This window comes from Clytia hemisphaerica, unplaced genomic scaffold (assembly GCF_902728285.1).
Source record: "Clytia hemisphaerica strain Z4C2 unplaced genomic scaffold, Clytia hemisphaerica genome assembly, whole genome shotgun sequence".
NCBI lineage: Eukaryota > Metazoa > Cnidaria > Hydrozoa > Leptothecata > Clytiidae > Clytia > Clytia hemisphaerica.
Genome location: NW_027104407.1, coordinates 270695 through 298002, shown reverse-complemented (window position 1 = coordinate 298002; position 27308 = coordinate 270695). Strand labels below are relative to the sequence as shown.

The 27308-nt window shown below is 35.9% G+C and overlaps 3 protein-coding genes across 3 annotated transcripts; 1 reads left to right on the top strand and 2 right to left on the bottom strand.

Moving 5' to 3' along the window:
• Nucleotides 1–2257: 2257 nt before the first annotated feature.
• Nucleotides 2258–8206, bottom strand: LOC136820121 (heat shock protein 60A-like). The gene is made up of 6 exons (XM_067076360.1): nt 7916–8206; nt 5869–6121; nt 4398–4939; nt 3939–4181; nt 3149–3412; nt 2258–2613 (listed from the first exon to the last, which is right to left on the bottom strand). Exons 1-6 carry the CDS (start codon nt 8111–8113, stop codon nt 2356–2358), a joined length of 1758 nt encoding a protein of 585 aa, XP_066932461.1. The 5' UTR covers nt 8114–8206; the 3' UTR covers nt 2258–2355.
• A 364-nt stretch (nt 8207–8570) lies between these two features.
• LOC136820122 (10 kDa heat shock protein, mitochondrial-like) lies at nt 8571–12513 on the top strand. Its single transcript, XM_067076361.1, has 5 exons — nt 8571–8669; nt 11015–11080; nt 11450–11542; nt 11730–11819; nt 12189–12513. Exons 1-5 carry the CDS (start codon nt 8667–8669, stop codon nt 12237–12239), a joined length of 303 nt encoding a protein of 100 aa, XP_066932462.1. The 5' UTR covers nt 8571–8666; the 3' UTR covers nt 12240–12513.
• Nucleotides 12407–25285, bottom strand: LOC136820120 (integrin alpha-V-like). Its single transcript, XM_067076359.1, has 26 exons — nt 24958–25285; nt 24498–24610; nt 24106–24267; nt 23387–23587; nt 23066–23122; nt 22770–22813; nt 22364–22432; nt 21845–21991; nt 21318–21423; nt 20972–21163; nt 20486–20531; nt 19829–19942; nt 19566–19621; nt 19138–19280; nt 18636–18844; nt 18241–18391; nt 17860–17949; nt 17219–17301; nt 16875–16958; nt 16321–16453; nt 15806–15907; nt 15485–15532; nt 14609–14743; nt 14070–14279; nt 13462–13584; nt 12407–13212 (listed from the first exon to the last, which is right to left on the bottom strand). The coding sequence occupies exons 1-26, from the start codon at nt 25119–25121 to the stop codon at nt 13108–13110; spliced, it is 3087 nt and encodes a 1028-aa protein (XP_066932460.1). The 5' UTR covers nt 25122–25285; the 3' UTR covers nt 12407–13107.
• Nucleotides 25286–27308: the final 2023 nt, after the last annotated feature.

Here is a 27308-nt window from a genome sequence, read left to right as displayed (position 1 = left end):
ACATGAATGGAAATATCTTCAAAAGAGATTGATTTTCAGAAACTTGATTAAGACGTTGTTAAATCAAAATTGTCATTTTGAAAATTTCAAAATTTTCAGTTTGGACTTTGCAATATCGAAAATCTTGAAATATTTTATAAAAATCATAATCGTCAGCCGTGCAATTAACGATTAAAGCGACCGTAGTACAGTGGTAGAGGATCCGGCTACGGTTCGCAAGGTTGTGGGTTCAACCCCCAGCCGGGTCATACCAAAGATTTCCAAAATGGTACTTGATGCCTCTCTGCTTGATGCTCAGCAACTAAGAGAAGGATCAAGGGTAAGTGGAGAAATCCAGGGAGATAGAGTGGCGCCCTCCCCTACCTTCGGGTAGATAGCTATCGAAAGAGGAGCCTTCGGGTCGCCTCCGACTGCGGTCGCAGACTTAATTACTTACTTAACGATTAATCACTCGTAACAAAGGAGAAAATAGTAATTTGCACGAGTCCGAAGGACGAGTGCAAATTACGGTATCAAATCTTTGGTATGACCCGGCTGGGGGTTGAACCCACAACCTTGCGAACCGTAGCCCGATCCTCTACCACTGTACTACGGTCGTTTTAATCGTTAATTGCACTCCAAACCATACGATTACTAGTACTAATTACCACTGGGCTTAATAATTTGATTTTAGCTACATCTACGTTTTGGGGGCCCCAAACCTGCGTTTTGACAACCAGGGGTATACTGTAAAAATTTTATCACACAAATTTACGCCCAAAACCCTCTAAATCGCATTTCCAAACAATGGTCAAAATTTTGCACTCGTATCTTAAAGATATCTCGAGAAATCGCTAAAATTGCAAACCTCCGTTTTGGGGGCCATTAGAAAAAAGCTACCTATCTTTAAGCGATTGAAAAAATTGTTGAAATTGAAAATTTTGAAAAAGAACTTCCAGGAAATAAAGTAGAGATGTTTAAAAGTTTTTCATGCGGCAAAAAAATTTGTAAAACCTTTTCCTCTAGATTTGAGAGAAAATTTCAAATTTGATCGACGTTTTGGGGGCCATACACTGTAACAAGTACCCAGAAATAAAAAAAACCTTTAGTAATTTCATGTGTCATGAATTGTCTTTTCGTTTTCATTTTAATTAGATATTTTTCAAAAAAAAATTGGAACTGAATCACAAGGACTAAGGGGACCTAATAATAATCTTCCATCTATAAAAAAATAGTTACAAAATGTTCAAGTATTCAATAAAATTTTCTCATATGTGTATTCCTACAGTATTGGGTGAGTTTTTCAAGGAGGGGTAAAATTTTTGAACAGCGTTTCCTTAACATCATCTATTTCGCGTGAAAGATAAAGTTCGTCATCCAAGTAATGTTATTTACAAAGGAGAATGTTCTTGCAAAGCAGTATACATTGGGGAAACTACCCGAAATGCCGAAACAAGATGGAAGGAACACAATGGCAATTCAGGAAGATCAGAACCTTCAAAACATCTCATCGAAAATCCAGATCATTCATTTACTTGGAAAGTCATTAGCAAAGCCCCGTCATTTGCAAGAAAAAGGAAGATCCTGGAAGCATATTTTATAATGACTTTAAAGCCATCAATTAATGATCAAAAAGACATTAAAAAATTACAATTATTTAGAAATGGTATTACCTAGAGAATAATTTCCCATTGCGTCTCTTCACGTCATCAATTCCCCAATGTGTTTTAACCATTAATTTACGATTTATTGCCTCCTTTGAAAATTCTTTTATTGTTTTATATTGTTTTAATAGACCCTTTTAATTAGCCTTTTATCCTAGAATCAATTTTTTTTTGTATGATATGTAGATACATTTTTCAACCTAGAAATGTCATTTTTAACCTGATGATGAGCAGTTAAGACTCGAAAAGCTTTGTTTGAATAAAATCAAATTTTTGTGTTGTTTATTTATTTTGAATCATGATTTAGTGGCTTGGAGAAAAAAAAAAAAAAAAAAAAAAAAAATTAACATCAAGGTTAAGGAAATGTCCTTAACAAAATGTCCTTAACATCAAGGTTAAGGAAATGCAGAAAACTTCATTCTATGGCTTAAAACGCATTGAAATTAGCTGAAAAGTGAAAAAAATATGAATTTTCCAACAAGTTACATTCAAAATCAAATTCCTCTTGAAAGGGCTCAACCTAACAATGTAGGATTAACGTTGTTTTAAAAATAACATTCATTACTGCTGCACTGAAAGTGTCTGTTTCTCCTTCATGAATGTTCTTTTGGACGAATGCATGCGATATGATTCTCATAAATGTCTTCATTTGTTATAATATCTACATCTCTCTTATCATGTTAACCCTGGGAAGGCTGGCTAGGTGCAATGTTTAAAACATGCCTCCGCCCATACCACCCATTCCTCCCATACCACCCATGCCTCCACCCATAGGTGGCATTGGTGGTTCTTCCTTTGGAATTTCAGTAATGACAGCCTCAGCAGTTGTAAGAAGAGAAGCGACTCCAGCAGCGTCGTTCAAAGCAATACGGACAACTTTTGAAGGATCGATAACTCCAGCATCGACAAGATTCATGAATTCTCCGTTGGCTGCGTTGTAACCAAACTCTGGATCTTCAGCTGAAGCAACCTACGAAGTTCAGAAAAGAAGTAGTGGAAAAATTGAAGGATTTGTCTATTTTTTCCTTCCCATGAAAACAGCCTTGAAGTGAAAATCTAAAAGAGTCTGTCGAGCATACCTTACTACACTTATATAACTAATCGAGTACTTAACGCGGGAAATTGAATGCGACAATTTATTAACGCGAAAGGCAGGGTTTCCAAAGATTACCACGGATCAAACTTTGCTCAACGGTTGTAACTAAAGCGAGGGTGACCGATTCACGTTAATAACTTGAGTAGTTATGTAAGTGTAATAAGGTAGGCCTGAAATTATTTTCATGACCTATTCAACAAAATTATTTATTATTGCTATCAAATACAGGCTGAATCATTTGAGGAGTGAGAGTGGACCACAGATAATTCAAAAATTTACTATTAATAGTGGTGTCAGAACACCTTAATCACACCGTCTAAATAAGCAAAACTCAGATTTTATGAGTTCAATTGACCACGCGTCTGAATTTTTCAAATGAGAAAGCCTGAAATAGGCATTTCACTGTTACCTTTTGAACAATTACAGCAGGCTCAATTCCAGTGTTGGAGACAATGTTTGTACAAGGTGTGTAAAGCGCTGATCGGACGATCTCAATTCCAATTTTCTGGTCGTCATTCTTTGGGGTGAGACCATCTAACAATGAAGCGCAACGGATGAGAGCGGTACCACCACCTGGAACGATACCTTCTTCGGCAGCAGCACGTGTGGCGTTCAAAGCATCCGTAACACGGTCTTTTCGTTCGTTAACCTCAACTTCACTACCTCCGCCAACCTGTAGAGAGTATTTCAGATTGGATCATACTCGAATTCAGTAGATATGTTGTCTGTCGCTCTATCATCAATGTGTCAGAACTGGTCAGAAAGAAGGAAACTCAAGACATGAAACCAAAAAAAATTCAAACCTCAGAAATTAAAACATTCATCATCATAATTAAGCTAGTTTTTTCATCATGGGTTTTTAAGACATGGACGGAGGGCAAAAATTAGCCTCAGAAATTAAAACATTCATCATTAACAAATTAAGCTTGTTTTTTCATCAAAGGCTTTGTTTAGCGCTGATTTGGTAAAGTTTTCTTCAGAGAGTGTTCATCCATACAGTATTGTCCAAAGCCTCAGAAATTAAAACATTCATCACTAACGTATTTAAGTTTTGTTTTTCATCAGAGGCTTTCAGGCTTTTACACTGTTCACTACCAACTTATTTGTTTAGAATTACACAAAACTAAATTTCTTATTGTGCAACGTCACTAGAAAGGACATAAAAATGGAAAAGATTTTATGAAGTTATGTTTACTTACTTTGATAACAGCAACTCCACCGACTAATTTAGCTAAACGTTCTTGAAATTTCTCTCGTTCGTAGTCAGAATTGGTTTCGTGGATTTCGTCTTTGATTTGTGAAACTCGTGCATCAATAGCATTGCTATCACCACGTCCTTTCATCATAAGACAATCATCCTTTGTGACGACCAATTCTCCAACTTGACCAAGATCGTTTAGTTGAATCTCATCTAATTTTAAACCCATGTCATCTCCAAACAGCTAAGAATGGTTAACATGAAAAAAGTTATATTCAATTTTTTCTAGTACTAAGAGAAAGCGTCAAAGATTTTATTGGTGATCCCTTTTGTTGAATTAAATGAGAACCAAAAAAGCTATATCGCCGACTTCAAAGAATATGTTAAATCTAGCAATTGACAGCTATGATGAGTTGATATTTAAATTTGAATTTTCAAGAGGATGAAACAGTCGATTTACCTCAGCTCCAGTTGAGATGGCAATATCACGAAGAGTATTCTTTCTGTTATCGCCAAATCCTGGTGCCTTGACAGCAACGACTTGTAATCCAATTTTCAATCGGTTGATAACAAGGGCTGTAAGGGCTTCACTATCAACATCTTCAGCAAGGATCAATAAAGCACGTTTCTGTTGATTTGCAAGCTCCAAAGCAGGAACAATCTCTTGAACATTTGAGATTTTGGCTTGAGAGATTAAAACTAAGGCATTTTCATATTCAACTTTTTGTCCTTTGGCACTGTTGATGAAATAAGGAGAAATGTATCCGCGATCAAATTTCATTCCTTCAATAACTTCAAGTTCATCAGCAACAGTCTTGCCATCTTTGACAGTGATAACTCCATCTTTTCCAACACGTTCCATGGCACTGGAAATGAGGCTTCCAACAGTAGTGTCATTGTTAGCAGAGATTGAGGCAACTTGAGCAATTTCTTCTGAGGTAGTAACTTGCTTTGACATGTCCTTTAATCCTTGTGTGACAGTTTCGACTGCAGTCATGACACCTTAAAAAATAATTTTGGTTCTTATTTTCAACTCAAGAATACAGAAAGGCTGTAAAGTGCATCAAAATAGAAATGACAAAATTAGAAAACTGTAAATGCCTCAGAAATTAAAACATTCATCATAAAATATTAAGCATTGTTTTTCATCATAGGCATTTTTAGTCTACACAATAGACAGCTCCAGGCTTTAAGGCCTTACTCTTGGTCTATAGGCACTGCTATAGGCGGCCACTAGTAACCCCCACCCGGAATCGCTTATTAATAGGTTTAAAAATAATAGACAACTTTCACAAAAGAAGTTTATCAATAGATATTTCAAATAAAAGAATGTTTAAACACAGCTGATTGGCTTAAGTTTAAAACTCTATTGTTTCATTAAAACCTCAGTACGCATGCGATTGATTTATCCGGAGAATTTCAATACCTTAAAAGAAGAAATTTTGGCGGGAATTTAGTTTGGCGGATGGCTGGAAAAATTAAATTTGAAGGGAATTTAATTTGGCAGATGGAGGAAAAAATAAATTTTGGTGGGAACTTAAGATTTGGCAGATTTTGGCTAAATCTGCCAAATTTTCTTTCCGCCAAAATTTCTTTCTTTAATATTCAAAACAAGAGCAGTGCTCATATCCTGAAGAGTGGGAGTTTTACGCTTGAAACGAAGGAAAATATGACGTAGCCTAAGGCAATTTCAAAGATTTATTCAAAACAGTTCACGAAAGTGTTTCAATTTTGTCTAGGTTTCTGGCTGTTCCATCTGAAAATTCTTTAACAATATTTATAGTCACACTCTGGATATACAGGATGTAAACCTTTCATTCATTTTTTTATGCTACTGGTGTACAGCCTGGGCTATGCTGGATTGTGCATAGAAAAATATTTTTAAAAAAGAAGGAAATTTACAGATTCAGGCTATAACACTTATTGCGTACCTCTTCTAACTTCATTAGGGTTTGCTCCCTTAGAAACAGCCTCAAAACCAGATTTAGCAATGGCTCTTGCAAGAACAGTTGCAGTTGTGGTACCATCGCCAGCTTCTTCATTTGTGTTGTTGGCAACATCTTGTACTAAACGTGCTCCCATGTTCATGTATTTATCAGGAAGATCAATAGCTTTTGCAACTGTGACACCATCCTTTGTGATTTTTGGTCCACCAAAGCTCTGTTCAATTAAAACATTCTTTCCCTGAAAGAAAGAAATAACTTGAATTAGAATCAATGATTTTGAATGCTTTGGCTGATAATTGAAAATACACCGAATTTGATTTTATGTGCATACCTTTACAGAGACTTTCCATTAACTTCAATCATGTCTTTCTTGGTAAAAACTTTACATTAGTAGACAAGATCATCTTTGTAATCCTTCCTGACTAACCAGACAGTTGAGAGCTTGGTTTTACTGGAAGACAATACTTCAAACCTACAAACTACCCAAAAATTATTTACACTATTTGTCAAAATAGCCTTTTCCAGAGAAGAGAGGGAAAGTTGGTTTTTCTAACTTTTCATTAGTTCTGTCAAACAGAATCCTCTCAAATTTTGATATGTTGTTTCTATCTATGATCAGCCCTGTGAATTCAGACAAAATCACCAAAACCGGCCGTAGGCCGGCAAAATTTTGCTGACCTAGAGGTTATTTTAGGTCGGCAAAGCGGTCCTAAGTAGCTTGTTTACGTCGGCAAAGACAATAAATTTCCTACAGTTAGTTTAACAATCATTAATAATTGTGTTAATAAGTTTTATGTTTTATAAAGAGAATGGAATGAGGCTCGATTATCATGTGTTATCAAATGATAACACAATTAGATTAACCTAACAAATAATATTTTTCCTCTTTAGGTCGGCTTTGCCGACCCAAAACATTTCTTTTGTCGGCACGCCGACCTAGAGTGTAAATTACGTCGGCAAATAAAAGCCGACTTCAGCTCAAGTTACGTCGGCTTTCAGGTCGGCATTGCCGAATGCCGACCTGGATTCACAGGGCTGTATGATAATATACCACCCTGAAAATTATTTTTCATAAAGATATTGGTATCAGGCATTAGAACCTGAAAACCCACTTGCCCCAACCTCTTGCAAGCAAAAACACATTTGTTTACCTCTGAAACAATTTTTTATACAACGGTGGAGTATGCATTTTCCCAGGTCATTTCTGAGAAGTTGGAATTACTGGAAAGGTTAGTCTACACAATAGACAGCTCCAGGCTTTTAGGCCTTACTCTTGGTCTATAGGCACTGCTATAGGCGGCCACTAGTGACCCCCACCAGGAATTTGTTTATTAATAGGATTAAACATGATAGAAATTTTAAACAAAAGAAGTTTATCTATTGAGATTTAAAATAAAAGAATGTTTAAAACACAGCTGATTGACTCAGCTTTCGAAACTCTATTGTTTCATCAAAACCTCAGTGCGCATGCGATGGATCCTGTGAAATTCAATATAAGAATTATAACTATAAGAATTCCCTGACTTTTCCCCAACTTGAAAACATAATGAAAAATATAACTTTTCCAGGTTTTCCCCCAGTTTCCCCCAGTGCAGAATATGGCAAGGCTGCACTCGAGGAGAAATTCGAAAATACCAAGTTCCATACTGTAAGAACGCACCTGATAAATTTTGGCCAGGACAAAAGGCACACCTATGCCTCGGAAATTCACCCAAAAAGGCAAAAAAGTGCTAAATTAGCTGCACTTGACGAGGAAACAATAGCTGGACTCTGCACTTGAGGTTAAAAAACCGTCTGAACTTGAAAACCTCAAATTTTGCACCTGCACTCGACTTTTTCCGAGTTGTGCGCTCTAGATCCCGAGCAAACGTGACACACTCTGCAAACTGGTTTTCCCCTGACCAGTGGGAACCCTGCTATAATCATAAAAACATGTGCAGGCCAGTTCAAACGCAGAGTGGCTTGAAAAAGTTTTTGTTGATGAGTTTCATGGTTACATTTAAACAACATAAGATAGTCGAAAAATTAATACCTTAGGGCCCAATGTGACAGCGACAGTATCAGCAAGAAGATCAACACCTTTCAACATCAAAGCTCTTGCTTCGGTACCTGTTTTAATTTCTTTTGGTGCATTTTGAGAGTAAGTGGTACTAAAACAGGCCTGTGCAAATCTTGTAGGGGTCTTGGTAGAGCGAAGTAACGGTCTTGCAAGTCTTGTAATTCCAGACATTTCAAGGTTAAAGCGATGAGTCGAGAGGATGCCTCCTTTGTCCTTTGCAGTTTCTGTTCCAAAAGTATTTTGTTCGAAATGACTTGCAGCCCTGTGAGCATGTGCACATTGTTATTTAAACCCAGGACCAGAACATACCGGTTTTTTAATGACGCAATGAGAATTGTTAAGGGCAAAACCTATTGAAGAAAGCAAAAAGGTTCTGGTCTGTGAAATTACTTCTAGCGATATATTATGAGGCAACATTTCTCCAGAAGGTTCTGCCATTAACCCACGTGCTCACTTTTAATCAAGCTAGAATTTGCTGACCAGGTTTGTTTTGATTTTCCCTTTGTTAATTATGCCGACAGCCATTGTTTCTGTCGTATTCGGTAATTTGGTACAGGTCAGTAATTTTTACTAACAATGAAAGATTACGCAATTGAAACAAATTCATCAATGAACTTGAAACTTTTGCAAGAAAAATCGAGGAGAGCTCACAAAAGCAGAACGTTTGGGGAAACTATCAGCAGACTTTTATTCTCCTAGGAAAATAATATAATCGTCAACGAAAATGGTATGTTTTTTCAAATTAACAGTGATTTATATCTTAGTTCTTTACCTGTTTTGGGATACACGACCATGTAGCTTTTGAATTTATTTTCTTGAAAAATCCAACAGCAAAGCCTGCAGACCCAGTATGATAATGGGCCATTCCAGAATTTGTCTGTAACAGGGGGGCGGACGACACAGGATTTCAGAGGGCAAAAGTTTTCAGAAATCGCAAATTCCGGAGTCAAATATTCCTCGGTTGGCGGAAATGTCCAGTCAGGCATATCCGACCAAATGAAGGTATTTTTGCAGCAAAACTTGGCAAATAATGAAGGGGTCGAAAAGAAAGTGACGCATAGCGCTGAAACCCAGTTTTTAAATAAGGGTTGGAAAATGTTTTCTTATTTAAAGAATAATAATAAATTTTTTCCATGGGGTCAAATTTTGTCTTCGAAGATGAAAAATTCATTAGAAGGAAGAAAATAAAGTGTTCCCAGTTTTCTCTTCCTTTTTCCGTTTTTCATTTTTTCAGTTTCATTTTTTATTCTTTTCACGCTTTTGCCTGGGAAGACGCCTAATCCACCCATTATCGTTATTGTCCAATGGTACATGCTTAAATGAATGGAGTCGGAATAAAATACAAATTAAATAAAAACAAAATTCGAAAGGAAAAAAATGCTAGCGACCGAGGGTTCCCCATTGTGAGCATTAAGCCCAATGAGATAACCAATTGAGGTCGATCTTATTTTTAGGAGATTTTTATAGGTTCATACGGAGAAACTAAAAGGGAAATCAAATTTTCATTTGGCTGTGATGACGAACTTACTGCGGAATCTGAAAAAACCCAGACAATCTTTCCGGAACCTTCTTTAGACCAAAAACAACCAAGCGAATTTACCACAAATTTTACTTATTGCTGGACGTAGACAAAATTTCGTAGGACATTTCAATCATTTGGATTATATTTTATGGAATCAAAAGAAGACCCTTGGAGCGGTTTATCCCGTACTAAAAACACTTGCCGCGGGAACATTGCCGAAAAAGTTTTGAAACGAAAAGGACGCAGAAAATTTATGTTGGGAGCATTATTTTTTTCATTGTTTGGACTTACAAAAAAAAAAACCGGTTGTAGTCCATCCTTTTTTGTAATTTTTTTTTTTTAACTTATCAAAATCTTGGTTTCAACAGAATTGAAAAAAGAATTTCTATCTAAAACCAATTTAAAATAACCAAGTGTTACAAGAAAACACCCAATTTTGGAAGAAATAACATAGAAAGTATTGTTCGCGACTAATGTTACCTTAAATCATTAAATAAACTCTTTTTCATTAAACTTTACTTCATTTCACTGAACTTGGTCAACCCATTTTCCACAACCAACTTTTTTCGCCAAGATAACTAACATATATTCCTCATGGTAAAAATTCATCCGCACAATAAACTTTTTGGGTTCCCTGACCAAAGCAAAGGAAAAGTTTTAACCAAGAGATCAACGGAAAGAAAGGTTGAATTTTTGGGCCTGGTAAAAAAGGAAAAGTTGGTTTTTCAACTGCATTTACAAGGATTCCACTGCCAAGTTTCGGCTAGAAAAAATTAAAAGGGTCGTCGAAGACAAATTTCTGGATGGCCCACTTTGCTAAGTAAAAAGGGGCTTTTAACTAGGAAAGTGAAGCGGTGCGAAATGTGAAAAATCCTGTTTTTGTAACGCCCGTCCGGGAAAGGGAATATCTTGGGCAAAACTTACTCATAACTACGTAGAGATTTTAGAGTTTTATATAGGCCATCAGAATCTCGAACAAGAGGTTGAATCAAAGGGGGTGCCAGGTGGAGGGGGGCGATAAAATACGGGCCCACTAAGGCATTTGCAAATTTAAAGTTCATCAGCCTGTATCCTTTTATTGGTGTCTAAACCAACAACTGTTAATAACATTTCATTATTTACTGTATTTTATATTAGTATAAAAGAATTATGTAGCCTTTTTATGCAGGACCTCTAAGATAACAGTTTTAAAAAATACAAGGTTCTGATTTCCAAAATTTAAAGGATTTTGTCGTGTTTTCCAAAATTCAGAGTAAAAAATGTTTTAGTTTCATTTTTCACCCATCCATATTTTTCTATTGTCTTTGAGCCATTCATTTTGCCCGAAATTAAGATTATCTCCGTTTCAAAGATTTCAATGTAAAAATAGGACTCAGATACCGAACCAATTTTAAAATCTCAAAAAACTGAATAGATTTTGTATGAGATCACTATATCACACTTACTATATGTATGTATATTATTTATGCTACAGCTGTTGAATTATCCGGTTTAAAAATGCTTAAAAAAACTTCTTTCGTATAATAGTAACATTTCTCTTGTTATTTTAGTCTGCCTTGAGAAAGTTCATCCCATTGTTCGACAGAGTACTGGTTCAAAGATTTGTACCTGAAACAGTAAGTTATTATGAGATGAGTAAATGCTACTTGGTCGAGCTTTCTTGGTTTAATTTCAATTCTACCTCTCTCATCTTCTCTCCCTGGTTTTAAAATTGATATGAATTTAGGGTTTCTGGTATTGTATTCTTATCTTCTTGCAATTTTCGGGTCAGGGATCATTTTGGATCATTTTCTGAAAAAAGTTGCTTTGACTACCCCTAATATTATACCTACTTTACACTATTTGGGTAAAGGGCCATCATCTACCATGGTTATGAGGTAGTGAAGAAAATTAGCCAATTTGAAGGATCCATCGTTAGCAATTTGGTTACTTATTGAAAAACTTTTGCTCGTGAATTCTTATTGTATAATTTTTTTTCTCCATAGTCAACCAAAGGGGGTATCCTATTGCCAGAGACGAGTGTCAATAAAATTCCAGAAGGTACTGTCGTTGCAGTTGGACCAGGAGTAAGAAATGAGGTGAGTCTTTATTTATGTGATGTCTAAACAGCAGAAAATTGCAGCAAAAATATTTTATGGTTTTCCGTAACTGAATTCAATTTGAAGAAGTTAAGACACTTAAGAATTTTAATTTGCAAAGTTACATTATTTTTGTTTTGGGTTATGCTTCAATTTCGAATATTCTATCATTTGTGCTTCTTTACAGAACGGTTCAGTCACACCAGTAGCTGTTCAAGAAGGCGATAAAGTTGCTCTTCCAGAATTTGGCGGAACCAAAATCGAACTCAATAGCCAGGTAAATATTGTCAGAAATGTGATAAGAATCGGCAATAGCTCGTCTTTTTTTTCTTCTCGCTTTTCCGTTTTCTCTGTAACTTTTGAAAAGTCAAGGTTTTTTGAAATGCCTCTTTGTGTGGCTATGCAATTTAAATTACGATTTTATCAAAGATTAGGTTCTCTCTGACAATTTTTTGACTTTCGGGACTCTATATTAACATTAAGTCATTTGCTTATGCCACGGTCGAATTGAATTATCGGTATTCAATACTAGTTGTGCTTTTGATAACGACTTCAAAAACTTTGACAATCAATTTGATCACCTATCATTTATTTAGAATTTAGAAAGTTGCCCAACATATTTTATCCTTTTGTTTTTCCTCGTCAGGAATACTTCATTTTCCGTGAACACGAAATCCTTGGAAAACTCGAAAATTAAAATCCAAAACAAATCACACACTGCATTCACGCTCAAGGTAGAAAGTTCAGGGTAAAACATGCAAGATTCGCTAAGAAGGAGATAACGTTATGACAACCTCGTGTAAGATATACAGAACCAGTTTTTATACCAATTTTTAATGAAAGAGAGACTCTTTATTCGAACACTTAAACTCAAATTTATCAAGACTATTTTTTTCTATGCTTTACAGATTGTAAATTTTATAAAATAAAATTGAAAAATAAACTAAAAAAATACAAAAATATAATATTTACTTAAGCTTGTTTGTTATTTTCTTTATGCTCTTGCAGGTGTTGCTTTGGATTTAATTCAAATTCTTTTTAAATATTTTATAAAGTATAGATATTTACAATTTTCGAAAAAATATAGTCAAATAATATGGCAACACCCTACTCGATATCTCTGTAATGTATCGAGAGCGCCTGATCTACTTTTCTTTAAACTCTGCCGATGTAGCTTCTTTTGATGTTAGGCGAAAATTTTATTACTGCAATGACTTTGCGAATACCATTTCAAAAAAAGATTGATCAAAGATGGCTGCTATAGCTTTGTCCAGGGTTTATGAAGAATGGTTCCTGCACTGTAGTGATTCGAAATTGAGCTAAAATCGGGGTTGACTTTGTTTGTTACTCTCGGGTACCTAATAGCCGGGGGGGGGGTTGGAAAAAAATTCAAAACTTAATAAGCGGGGGGGGGTGGAATAAAATGTCCTGGGTGGAAAATTTTTGAAAAGGAGGCTAATACAGCAGAATTAGGACAAAAAAGGGAACTTTCAAAAATATTTTCCCAAAAATTAATAAGCGGGGGGGGGGACAGCTATTAGGTACCCGAGAGTAGTTTTAATTATTTATTCATCATCTTCGTCGTATTCGAGATCTTTTAATTTGGAGTCTTCTGTTGGTTCTCCATCTACTGCATCTTTCTTCTTGCGATCACGTTTGAAAAAGCCACACTGAAAAAATGTGTTGAAAAATATGGTTAAAGCGAGCTAAGTCATGCAGTTATTGAAAACTAAAAAGTCATATATATTAAAGGAGGGGGCGTGTAAACACGATGTGCATAAAGCCATTTATTTCTGTCCAACTTGAGTCTTTGACTGTTTTGGCTGTCAAATTAGGGGATGGTAAAAAAAAATCATAATTTTAATGAAAGGAGGGTAGCAAGGATAGCAAAAATGACCAATAACTTTCTTAACATGTACCTTGTATAAAATGAAGACCAGAATAGCTAGAAGTATAAGAGCAGCGATGACAGATACTAAGATAATCCACCAAGGGATTGGTTTTGTGTCTTGAATGATATTCTTCTGAAGGGGGACTGAAATCTAAACAGAAAAAATAAACTCGTCCAATATTGCCCATAGTTCGTCTTCTTTAAAAAGATTTTTTAAAGGAGGTTTTTTGGTCGTTTTCAATGCCCTTCTTCTGAGTCTGGTTCGAAAACATAAATTTTCTTTGGCAGCTGAAGACATCACAACAAAATATGGTTGATTTTAGGCAATTTCGGACCATTTTAAGGGTCAAAATGTTTCCAGGGTTTTACTAAAAGACGGACGTCACAATATATCCTTAATTGGGCCAAAACTTAACGAAGCTAATTGACTACGGTGGCTCTGGTGGCTCTTAGACCTATTTCCATTTAATTTGTCCTTATTCCATAATTTTGTTGCTACATAAAATTTGGAAACTTTTCATATATAATTTGTCTGGTCAGTTTTTTGGACTATTACTATTCTGAGCTAATCCTAGCAGACTATAACTTCAGAAATGAGAGGTTGCATATCCTACGGATCGATGAAAAAATCCTTACCATGGAAGTAGCATTACATCCAATTTTCTGCTCAAACATATCTTTCTGTGGACCAACAAAATTTGTACTGATTTCCATCTTAATTTCTTTCGGGTCGATCTTTGGTAGATTGTAATCCCACAACCGTGTAACCATGGTGATGATAACTCGTTTATTCGATTCGATACTGTTAATGTGACATGTGTACGTCTTACAGCCTTCCTTGCAGTACTTGAAAAAATGGAAAAATTTCCGTTCTAATTTTCTAGGCTTCACAAATCCTATTGTACTTTTATAAAAATTCCCATGAGACCTAATAATAAAATAAGTCATCATTTCTCGTAGGGATTTCTGACATTAAAGTCCCCGTAACTGGAACAAGTTTTCAGACCCCTTCACTTAACAAAGTCTCAATAGCTCGAACGTCTAGACGAAAGACTCCATTTCATCTCTATTATTCATGAGATTAAAATTTGTCGTCTGCTGGAAAATTGAATTAATGTCTCCTAATCCATTCATCCTCATTCTTTTTAAAAATTACACTGGAAACAATCCCATACCTCGCCTTCAGTAGAGTGTGTTTCTCTTGTGACACGTCTTCTCTTCTTTTTGTTGTTGTTGACATTCGCGTCGATCTTTGAGATGGTTGATTGAGTGATCTCCGTCTCAATCTCGTCCTCTATACCGTCTTCAAGCTAATGAAAAACGTTCACGATTTAGTAATTTTTTTTTAGCGTGAATATCCAAATACTTTAATCGTAGAAATTTTAGCTTGACTATTTTTAGCGTTTTAGCGAGTTTTCCCTATTTTCGCTATAATAAATCTCGCTAAAACATGCCGAATGGACAGATCGCTAAAATTTATCCGCGCGAAATTTCTGGTTATATTGCCTTGATACATTTTTATCAATAGGAAGGGTTTCAGTGCAAAGAAATGCTAGAAAACGAATTCAGTCAATGATGTAATACGAATATTAGCTAAAATTTATCCACGCGAAATTTTTTGAAATCGTGATTTGCTGAAATAAATCCAAAAAAAATCAAGATTTTCCTGACTCTCTAATATACGCTAAAATTATTCTCGCCAAAATTTCTACGATTAAAGTATTCGTATCTAGTCCCTTAGCTCGCTTTTGATAATTTTGATAGCGATGACGATTGTATCACGTCCATCAGTCAAATCAAAAAGTGGTACATGTGGCTTTGGGTACGAGATTGCTGTTGATTGGGTACGCTCTTTGTTGCTTTTGATAATTCAGATTTTTGGCATGTTTCTCTGTCCCACGCCTTCTTCTTGGGAATCTTTCATCTAATATCTAAGAACTCTTTATCAGACACAAAGAGAATTTAGACTCTTCTTAGGTAATCACTGCTCAATGCCATTACTTGCTATACTTATATAAATTGACAAGAACAAGTAACTAACGCACACTTACTCTATATCCGAGCTCGTTAAATTCTTCCAGACACGCAGATCCATCGACCTGAAAAATAAAAAAATTTAGTTTGATGTAATTTTTTCGAGAATTGATTGACGTTTCTCAAACAACACTTTTCTACCAGCATTAGATGAAAGATCACATTAAGTGTGACATAAAAGCAGGACGAGAAGCGGGTGAGAATTTTAAGTGATGTAGTGGTATCATATGCGATTACTCAGTAGTTTAGGCCTTGTATCGGTTAAGTCTGGACCTAGGAGCACCGCGACCCAAAACCCATATATAGGCCAACTTTACAAACACAAAATTTGATTTTACCGATAGATGGACAACGTAGACCATATCTTCTCCATTCTTTTGCACGGGAACTCGAATATGGGCTGCCATCTTTGGCATCGGCATCGAACCAGTGTTCTTGACCTTGTGAAAAAAATAGTTTAAGAAGTTTACCATATCAAATCTGCATCAAATATCGGGTCATTGCCAAGCAAGACTTTTTCGTGACTTTTAATTTTCTCAGGAAGACGGCTCGATACCTGGGGGAGAGCACTTATCTTCCGTACGTGCGGCCCTTAAGGGTCCCTTTTCCAAGCTTCTTTAAATTCACTGTAAGGGTCGAAATGAGCAAAGATGAGAAAAAGTGCACACTCTTAGTGTGTAAAATTTGGAAAAATCTGATTATTATTTGCCTCGGCTCAACAATAATACATAAAGTCAATCAGTGACATTTCAGGAACCCATCTTATACTGCTCAAGGAGAAACACTAAAAAGCTTTATGAAGCTCTCAAAGGTCTGATCTTGCTATAAAATCCAGAACAGTTTCTCTACTTACAGTAAATGAATAGATGACTTTACTACCAACAACTTCTGTAGTCACAGTTTGATTGATGGGCGTTTCTTTGGGTGAAGGAGGCGGAGGTTTGGCGGTATCTAGTTGGTATAAGACTTCTGATGGTCTCGCTACACTATGAATGAGAAATGAGTAAGATTTCACTTAACGTAATTGAAATGTTCGGGGAAGTTGTACGACGGAGAATATTCTAAAGCTTTTGGACTGTACATGTGCCGAAAAAGGCACCTCTGAAGTTATAAATATCGTCAGCAGAGTACCAACTAATGCCGACTGACGTACTATGTCGGTATAGTATGCTATGGATCAAGTGTAGCCCCCTCCTACTTAACAGGGTAAATTGTCAACCATATGTATATGTCAGCATCTTGACTTGAGATACATTGAGATGATATCATTCATATGGCTTAAACCGAACCCTTTCAGGTAGATTTTCTCGGACAGGATGATACGAATGATAGTGGTGGGGTAGTGGTACTATCCTTAGTAAGTTGCTTTTCCAGATCATTCGAGACTAGACCATTGAGAAAACTTACGGTATAACGTCAATGCATGTTTGTACAGAGACATCGACTTCTTCAATTGCTTTATTGTCTTTCTTGTTCATTTCTTCTCCAAACCTATGTAAGAATTACAAAAGTACTGCCGTGAAATATCCCCTTGACTGACAGGATGGCAAGATGGATGTTCAAGGATGTTCAAGGATGTTCAATTTACTCTTCTGTTAAAAAGCAGACTATGAAAGCCTGACCTTGATCTTGACACTAGGAAAATACCGATTTTAGACTTAGACTGAAGCAATATATTAAAAATTGAATCTATTCCAGATAGAAAGCTTAGTTTAATATGATGGATAAACATAGGTTAACGATGTTCTTACGCTGTGGCTCCCATTTCAAACACATATTTTGAGGCTGTTGGTCTTTGCTTTGTTGAAACAGCGAATCTTGCTCGTACAAGTAACTAAAAAAGGATTTTGGAGTATTGTAATTAGTATTAAGTAGAGTCATGAATTTCCTAAGACCTTGTTTTTCATTCAGGAATCAACATGCAAGTTGCTTCCTCTATAACGTATAATTCGTAACGTGTCAGTTACACGGTGGTTGCCCAACTTTGGATTTTTAAAATAACAATATACTCTTCAGGAATATTCATGATTAAATTGGCAAAAAAATTTAATGTAAACAAATTGGGCTTTTCCAGAAAAAAAAACGTATACCCCCCTTTTGAGGAGGTCAATTTCCGTTCCAAGGGGGTAAGGTTTGATATGTGGCGGAATTCCATAGGGAGATACAAAATCTGTCAAAAATAACTGGAATTCCATGGGGGTAGTCTTTTAAATCCTACTAAAATTCAGAATTCCAGAGGGGTTCAAACCTGAAATTGCCTGGAATTCCAGGGGATTACAGCATTTCCAGCCACAGAGGGATGGACCTCCTCAACAGGGAGAATACGGTTTTTTTTCTGGAAAAGCCCATTGCTTATTTGAAATCGAGATAATACATATATTACAAGTCAAACCTTTGAATTAGTTCGGACAGGGTTGCCAAGAATGAATTCAAGTTGACGAGTTGATGAATCCAAGAGCTTTGTCTTCCATAAGGTTGTCTTCTGTAAAGCGAAGAGTAGATATTGACTAATTGTTTTGATTTTAAATGTGCACTTTTTTATTTATCAGCAAAAGATAGGCCTTACTTTATGAAAGTACAATTATTTAATCTAAAAAGAATGTAAGGTAAGACTTTACCAAGCTATTAGCTCACGAAAATTAACACCATGCTATATAAAAACGCATTTAAACGGATCCGGTTAAGATATATCTACCAAGATAAGAAAATAATATTCACCTGATCTAGCTATCTAACCCGGCTATCTAGACTCATAGAGCACAGAACTACTGACCTCTTCAATGTCCACACCAATAACTTGAAGATCACTGTGATATTTCATTGTCATGGAGGACTGGTATGCATTTTCACCACCATTCTCCACCATCACCAACACATCTACTCGCTCAACTACACCGTATGTTATCTTGGTTGACCCTGTGTTCCTATGAGTAAGGAGAGAGTGTTCTTTAATTACAAGTGAGCTAGCATGGTGCTACTTTTTAAAAACCTTAGCTTAAACTAAACAGTATTGTGAGTTGCTTTTGAACGTTTTATCCCATTTTTACAATTATGCATACAATTATGAAGGGGACTCCTTGGTTGCCTTGAGATTTTTTTTGAGGGACCTTTATTGTAATTTCAAAGCGTTGCTTCTGATTTCCTCAACTCCTTGGTCAAATTTCTCACCTTGGATAAGCCAGAGCGCTGGTCAAGATGAGATCCGGTCTACACACTGTTTCCGACGCACATTCTTTGAAATACGGAACAAGGTGTTTGTCTACGGAGCTTCCGTATTGATCTAAAATCGGACAAGGTGTGTTGATACATGTGCTTGCGTCCTCTTGTAATTGGTAACGACTGACAAACTCGATGGCTGTTAACAAGTCTTGAGATACCTGAAAAGGGACATGTAATCTGAATGTTTATTACATCACGGACCCAGTAGCTGATTGGTTACAAGTGACGTAAAATCAGCCAATCAGCTGTTGGGTTCGTGGAAGACATTGCATTGCATAACATGAATAGAGAGATTTTAAAATTCCCCATACTATATAGTTATCTTAGTTAGATTTAAGCGGTACAAAAAGAAACAGTAGTACTGCAAAAAAGCAATTCCAATGCAAATTTTCTTGGAATCTATCAAATTGATCATTCTTTTCTCTAAAGACGAGGACGAATCGTGACTTACAGATACAGCAATGACTTGAGTGATTCTCTTATCAACATTGAGTTGTAATTTTGCTACACCTTTGATCTGTGTACGTCCAGTTTCTATAGCAACTGCTCTTTTGTCAAGCTTTTCGACATCCAAATCAATCGTGTATGAAATATCTATCAAATGAAATGAGGGATAATCAGTTGGTTTGGCATTTTCGGGTTGTTTATTTATTCCACGGTCTTAAGCAAAACCTCTAAAAATTTTTGCTATATTATCTTACAAAGTCTTATTACATGTCCCAAAATGCCATTTAGTAAAACGCGAAAAATCGAGAGCCTTAAGACATTGTCATTTGTACGTCAAAAGAAGCACATTAGGACGAAGATTTCACCTTTAATAAGATTAATTTTTTGTCTTTTTAGAGAAATTAGGGAAAATAATATGATGCTTAACCTTACCAATATATTGTGAAGCTGATTTTTGTGTGTATTTGAGGTCGATGTATAATTCAATGCTGAAAGATGAAAATTGAAAATATTTCTATTCTGCAGCTCAGGAGTCGAATGATCTAGAAAACGGTTTCAATACTAGCAGCAATTTACTGATATAATGTTTTCTTTCGTTAAAAAAAAAAAAAAAATTCAGTCAACCACTAAATTATTGCCTGATTACGTTTTCTTAAAATGAAAATTTTTTTAATGTGTTTGACTCTTTAGTATACCAGTTGAAGGAAGTATATCCAGCTTTGGTGCATCTGTATTGTTCATTGATTTGACTTGGTACGGCACGCAAGTTGGTCGATAACGTTGTCTCTAGATTAATCACTGGCCGTGTTCTGAAAAAAATAAAAAATTGCAAACTCGAACCCAGTCCCTTAGTTTGATTTTTGATGATTCAAATAGCGCTCACGATTGTACCTACGTCTATCAGTAAAATTAGAAAGTGGTGCTTTTGGTACGAGATTGTCAATTTTGATTAATATCGTTTTAATGATCTTGTATAACATCTCCATAATTATTTTCTTATTCTTAAACTCAAACGAAAATAACTTTATTTATCATTTTACTTTCATCTCTTCTTGTGTTAGTGGGTCGTCTAGAAAGCCCATCTCCATAAGAATTGCAGGAGTTAATGATATCCGAGGAGAAACTTCTATTGGGATTTTCCCGAGTAAGTCTGCCAATGGAGGGTGAAGGAATTTTATTTTCTCAATTATTCACTCAATCTCCTCCCGCGATTCCAGAGGGTATTTGTAAATAGCTACAATAGGGACGGTGTCGAGAAAAAAGTCTTGTTCGTTTGGTACTTGCAACTTTTTGGACATTTTGATTTATAAACCCCATCCCCGGACACAAAAGCGTTGTGGTCAATCACTTACTTCAGAGTATATGCTTGCGAGCTCTTGAACGCACCAATTGCAAGATCTAAAGAAAGGATAGTGAAATGAAGGAGCTGTGCAATCCAGAGTCGAGAACTCGAAATCTGAGTCAGAATACATCGAAATTATATATCAAAATAATTGGTATCACTATCAGTACCATTCAGTTAAATATAAATCCTTTTATCTATGTAAATATACCAGAAATATCTACGAAAGTTCATTTCCGTACTTCACTTTGATAAACATACAAAGAAAATCTTTGGTACAGAGTAATCAATCCCAGTCGTTAGAACTCCCGTTAGAACTCTATTATTCGAATCTTTCTCGAATTAAATTACTGGTCCCCACAGCTGGAACACTTTCTGTCACTTTAAATCACTTTCTGTGATTCGAATCTTTTCTAATTTGAATAAATGTTTGTTCCCTTAAAAATCGAATTATAGAGTGTCAATAAACAGTCTTCGTCACACAATAGAAACTTACCTGTGTATCCATTACCATCGATATCAACTCCACCAGCCAGGGAGATCCCAAATCCTTGAGGTGGTGTATTTGAAACATCACTGGCTGCAATTCTTTGAGGTTGGTTTACACGTAATCCATTTTGTCCACCGTTGTAAATGTAAACCATGCCTTTACCGTCTACCCCTCCGTATGGTGCTCCGATGGCGATGTCTAAACGGAAAATGGGACAAATAACAAATAAAAAACCTGCGTTGAATCCCCCAATGTTAACCATTTTCCCTGAGATACCGAAAAAATTAATCCCCTTGCGGAGGCTCCAGCGCTGAGACATTCATCGTATGGACACAATATCACAAGTCCTTACCTTGGAAACCATCTTTATTAATATCACCAATGTTTGCAATTGAACTTCCAAAACGTGCTCCTTGTTGGTTATCTCCTTCCAAAACTGAAGTTTGATCGAATCCAGTCTGATAGGAAAAATTATTTGGTGTATAATTTTTTCAGGAATTTTTACATTATAACCTGTTTAATGAAAACATAATACGATGAGATCGAGGCCTAGTGACTAGGGTTCAGGTCTCAGCGAGTGCTTGTCTTGCCCGGAGGATGAAGCTTGAGAATAAAACATCCATTTTCTTTTTGCTTCATGTTATAGCTGATGGTCCTTTAACAAACCCGATAAAGCAACAATTTTACAATTACTGTACACTGTCTTGCCCGATGAGCTGAAGGATGTCAGAAGGATGTCACAGGAAAATGATTGTTGGAGCTTGATAAACGTAGAGGAAAGATCTGTTAGTGCCTCGTGCTTTTATCCAGCACTCTTTTAGACTCTCGCTCTCTGACATGATGATTAATAAACCAGTTAACCAGGTTACAATGACTTACGAATCTGTATCCCTTTCGGTTCATATAAACATAAACTCGTCCTTCGTCGATGATTTTTGCGAATTGCGGTGCTCCAACCACCAAATCATCTTTGCCATCATTGTCCAGATCGACCGCACAAACTGCTGCTCCAAAATATGTGCCCACCTAAAACGTAAATGGATACTTTTCAGATCCGTTGTAGAGGTCGTGATTGAAGAAATTTTGCAAAGGAGCTTATGCAATGAGCTACCATTATAGATATGGATGTTATTACCTTGACCTGTGGAAAGTGCTGTGTTTATAAGTGTAATGTTTAATTACTTTACTATCAATGATCTTTCAAATATAGCAGAAGGAATTTCTATTCAAATAATAAAATTCAAATAATCTTTATAAGAGTTTGCAAAGAGTTTGTTTTTAAAAGTGACTCCGAAGGTTTTAAAGCTTTCTGGGGATTCTATGGCTAAGACAAATAAGGCGCTTATGTTCAAAATTTCAGTCAGCATGGGGCAATGGATGCACATTGAAGTTCGTTACCTTTTCGCCGGGCGCCTGAAATTTTTCCAAGACTGACGATCCTGTATCGGTCAATTTGTAAATGAGAACCTAAAAGATGAAAACATTTGAATAGACAGGCAGGCACACGGGGTAATTATAGATTAATTAAAGATTATAGACAGCTTTATTCTGTGAGGAGTAACCCACTGAAACTTACTGTGAAAATTTTCTGCAACAACTCATATTATACTGTTCACCGTTTACCTTTTCTCCACTACACATTTATTTCGAAAAAGAACCACCCATTTCCAAATCAGATTATTACATTGTCTGTGAACAGACCCGACCACTATCTACTGATCTTTCAAAATTGTTTTCCGTAGAAGTACTACGCAACGATAAAGGCGAGATACACTATGGTGCAAAGTAGACATATGATACTTACCATACCGGTCATGTTATTGGCTCTTGGCGCACCACCAACTACATCTAATGGAGAATAGAAAAAAACATTTATCAAAATGTGTCTAAGATCCCCTAGGCTTCTGATCTTCCTCTGGCAAAGAGAGTCTCTTATAGGAAATGTCTATAAAGGTCTGCGGTGAGCCGAACCCGCCATCAAAAGAGAGAACCTTCAACGTGAACCTCAATTCATGATAACTATTTGCCTCCTGAGCACGAGTAAATTTTCATCTTTAGTTAATATTGATAATATTGAAAACACAACAAATTGTTTCATACCTGCTATATAACCTTCTTCATTAGAATCTGAAATCTTTCCAATTGCTGATGAATAACCTATATAAGAAGAACAAGGAAGAAAACTTAATAAACTGTATGTCTAAGTATACTTTTGCATTTATAAATCTGCATCTGTTTGTACTATTGTATGAAAATAAATGGACAAATGTAACTGAAATTGTATGACAAAAATGTAAATGCCAATAACTGATAAACCAATAGACCAATTGTAATTAAAAATCTTACTTCTTTTTTTTCCCTCGTTTTTACTTCTTTTTTTCCCTCGTATTTTAGAGAAGAATGGAAAAAAATTATACTCACCCATGTAAGACGATGATTTCAAACTATCTCGATTTTTCAAAGTGGTGACAGTCTTGTGTTGGTCATTAATGGCAAAGAGAGCGCCGGAGAACCGCAACGCACCGGGTGTCCCGTATACAAATAACGGCTTCTCGTTGTCTAGGAGACCATTGGAGCTGAATCCTGATTGGCAATATCCATACCCAATGTGAGTAGTCGGTACTAAATGAAATCGAAAATTGCAGTCTTAATTGTAGATTTTACTGATTGACGTTCTTGAAATCGATTCGCTTTCTTCGAGATTCGATTTTCATGGGTAATGGGATTTTCATCGTATAAGGGAGCGTACCGAATAGTAGAACGTCGAATAAGAGGGCGTCAGCTGTATATACCAACCAACCTTCATTGTGGATTGACTTAGATTCATGTAGAATAAATCTATCTGAAAGCTCCTCAATACAGTATAAACTCCTACATCTGGTAAGTGAGTGATTAAATCCTGATACAGGGTGGGTAGTATAATTGAACAACAATCAAAAATTCGGATATCGCAAGTACCACCACAAATCTTGTTCTAATGCAATTTTCATTTTGTGTTTGAGATGGTTTTAATTTAGCAGGGGCGTGCATAGCTGACGCACGACGTTGTTTCAACGTTCCTTTAACGTTTATTCGACGTAGTGAATACTCAATAAACGTTGAAACAACGTTTTGTACAAGCTGGACTAGCTATCACTTACAAGTGCCACAGGGGACTTTTTCTAACACAATTTTATCCTTTTCCACTAGAATGATTCGCCCGATGGTCTCTTGTGATCCTTCTTTGTTCCAACGCGGTGAACCGAAAAAGGTGTGGTCATTAAGTGATGTCACGGTCACACCCAGGAACTGATTCTTTACACCTAGAAACATGGAACAACAAGTCAAATTGAGCTAGGTATTACTGTTATACTGTCTGATATCTATTTAACTTTCTTGTTTTTAGATTATGTCGTAGCGAAGAAAGGCCATTTTCGCTAGCCTAGTCTTAGAGGAATATTTTTCAAAACACTATGTACAAGACAAGACTAAAAATTAAGGCAAATGTGAATTCTTTCCTTTCTTATCTTTTTAAGCTTTATTATAAAGATACCTGAGGATTCCATGACTACACAGTTATTATTGTTCTTGCCACCGCATGAATAAATCGCTCCTGTTTTATTGCCACCGTAATTCAAAGCTAATGGCGCACCAACCAACAAATTTCTAGATGAAGAAGAGCAGATAAAATGGTGAGCTGACTAATATTTTTTTTCTGAATAAGTTGGTTTAATAAGACTTTTTGATTTCGGTAGGGTTTGAAATGATTGAGTAAATAAAAGCACCGTCTAAGTAGACTGTTTCTCATTGTATCGTTTTGTTTTGATTTAGCGAAAAATTGCCAGTGTGTTTCCACACACCAAAAACATTTGAGAAGTGAAACAGGGCTGTCAGGATAAGAAGTAAGATATTTTATCGTGCATTCTTCCCATTGAAAGAGACTTTTCAGAAAAAGAACAGGGTTGAATTATCAAAGTATCACATATTAAAGTTTGATCTTTCCACACACTCACCCTTCTTTTTGTAGAGCCACACTGTATCCGAAGAGCGATTGTTTCTGTGAGATGGTAAACTCGTTAACCAGTCGTTCTGTTTCGACGTTAAAAGTATTCACTGGTCTTCTGAATGTCGTCGTCAAAATAACGATGAAAGTGGTCAGGAGGGATGGCAAAAGCATTGCAACTTGCTTGTAAGTTTTTGTTTTATATTATTTCTTTTTTGTATGAGTTTCTGCGCAGAAAAATTGGTTTTAGAAGGGGTTGTTTAAGGTATGTTTGGTTTTTAGTTCGAGAACGTACGTTAGTCTCAATCAAGGCTCACCTCAATAACAATGCAAAAAGAACCCAATGTAAAACGAGAGCTTTTCTTTTTTTTATTTCATTAGCGAGAAATTTCAGATGCCAGCCTAACTAGATTGCTGAAAAGGGTGTGCCATGAGGTTTTTGATACTCATTCTAAACATAGTCACAAGAGAAGACTAACTCTCTTCTCGTGACTATGTTTTTACCACATGCTGATTTTGACAATTCGCTACCAACATTCAATTCCACACAAAATTTCTAACAACTAGTTTCACTGAACCAAATGGCACTCATCTACTAGTCGCAAGCCTACTTGCAGTCTACCTTATAAAAGTCTACTCCATAAAAAAAGGATCAGAGCAAAATATCCTTATTCAAACAACTTATTAATCTTACTGTGTGTTATGTCATCTTGATCAATTTACAAATAAAGCAATCCCTAGTTTTACAATTTATATTTATATGTACACACAGTGACGTTTAGAATGACTTCATAGCGCTAAAACCACAGTACCCAGTCATTTAAATTAACAAAACACTACAACCAAATTTCGTAATATGTTAGATGTAATCAACCCCGTCTTTATATAAGGAGTGAGTTATAAAGTTATAAATCGTATATATACCATTTCAAAATGATTCACTCAAACCTCACGTTAAGATTGATGTTGTAATCCCAATACTGTATGGTTAAGAGTCATCGAGGATGCATATTTCAGTAATAGTCCAACGTAATTTTGTTGCTACACACAAAAAACGTGTAATTCTCCATGTTTGTGATTATTCATTAAGAGCATCATTAAGGATGATTAACATGTTTACTTAATAGCTTACAGCCTTCTTTTGTGCCTGATTTGTTGTTTTTCAATTAGATTTTGTCGGTCTATATGTCTATCTGCCTTATTCAAAACTACGGTTATTTCAACGTGTTTGTTCAAAACCACCCAAAATTATTCTTAAGAATACTTAATGTATTCTAAAAATTTTGGTACCCTCGCATCGTAAAAGAATTTGCTTGGCCAGAAACAATAACGGTAGTAGATGTGTTTCAATAAACACTCACTCCAAAGTTCCAAAAATTCTAGCGATGTCAAACGTGTTAGTCCGGAGGTGGAATGGCCTTTTTTGCTCGATATTCTGCTGACTGGGCAGAAAAGGCCCAAAAACACCAAAAAACGCTGACTTACCCCCCTTCGATGCTCAAAAGAAAATTTTCCACTGCTTTGCCAGATTGATAAAAACTGGTTTTGAAGTCCTGAGGGGAGTATAATGAGAAAATAAACTAAAAACACATATATACTCCTTGCCAAAATCAACCAAGAACGCTCCTGGAATATCAATGTTATATTCTCAGAAAACTCTTGAAAAATATCTTTTATTTATAATATCTTATCCAATCATCCAAGAAATTTAGGCACTTCCTCCCTCCTGAGGTTACCGTAAAATAAAGCTCTCTCTGTACTCTCTACATTCTTAAATTCAAAAGGTTTCAGTCTAGTATTTACCCAAGGCTTAGTTTGACTCAACAAGAACAGTCAATTAGCACCACTTTATTTAATGGTTGACAAAATCAATAGATCCAATTACCACTATAGATTAATCCAGTGTCTGAAAAGGATTCTAAAGCTAATAATCTTGTTTACGGTAAAGATACAAAAAAAACATAAGTAAGTCAAATCTCCATCAACTCTAACTTTTCTTCTCCGTCTTCAACTTATAGCTGATATTTTGAAATGGTGTCGTTCCTAATGCTATCTAATATTACCAGCTTTTCGAGTATACATACTTTAGTTGTTAAAGAAATTAATCATCAATCTAGTAGCCTTGCTGACATCATAATAGCTCACATAATGTTGACTTGAATTTTTGCTTCTAACACTTTATCCACCCACTGTTACACTCAGACATTTTAAGAAAGCAAAAATCTCTGATATGCTTTTGAAAGATAACATCTTCAAATGCCGTACAAATGCCTTCTTCAGCTTATGTTACTGTTTTTTTTTATCGCGAAATGTTATCTCTCCTAATGAAAGCCAGCTTAAAAACAGATGGGAGGTTATGAT

What these genes read in the sequence shown, in the direction of transcription:
- LOC136820121 (XM_067076360.1), bottom strand. Translation starts at nt 8,113, where the DNA reads ATGTCTGGAATTACAAGACTTGCAAGACCGTTACTTCGCTCTACCAAG. An exon ending in CCCTAATGAAGTTAGAAGAG is followed by an intron (nt 4,940 to 5,868) that starts GTACGCAATAAG and finishes TTATTTTTTAAG; the next exon opens with GTGTCATGACTGCAGTCGAA. An exon ending in CCATCTCAACTGGAGCTGAG is followed by an intron (nt 4,182 to 4,397) that starts GTAAATCGACTG and finishes AACCATTCTTAG; the next exon opens with CTGTTTGGAGATGACATGGG.
- LOC136820122 (XM_067076361.1), top strand. An exon ending in AAAGATTTGTACCTGAAACA is followed by an intron (nt 11,081 to 11,449) that starts GTAAGTTATTAT and finishes TTTTCTCCATAG; the next exon opens with TCAACCAAAGGGGGTATCCT. An exon ending in AAATCGAACTCAATAGCCAG is followed by an intron (nt 11,820 to 12,188) that starts GTAAATATTGTC and finishes TTTCCTCGTCAG; the next exon opens with GAATACTTCATTTTCCGTGA.
- LOC136820120 (XM_067076359.1), bottom strand. Translation starts at nt 25,121, where the DNA reads ATGCTTTTGCCATCCCTCCTGACCACTTTCATCGTTATTTTGACGACG. An exon ending in TTCAGGCGCCCGGCGAAAAG is followed by an intron (nt 21,992 to 22,363) that starts GTAACGAACTTC and finishes TTTACGTTTTAG; the next exon opens with GTGGGCACATATTTTGGAGC. An exon ending in TAATAAAGATGGTTTCCAAG is followed by an intron (nt 21,164 to 21,317) that starts GTAAGGACTTGT and finishes TTTTCCGTTTAG; the next exon opens with ACATCGCCATCGGAGCACCA.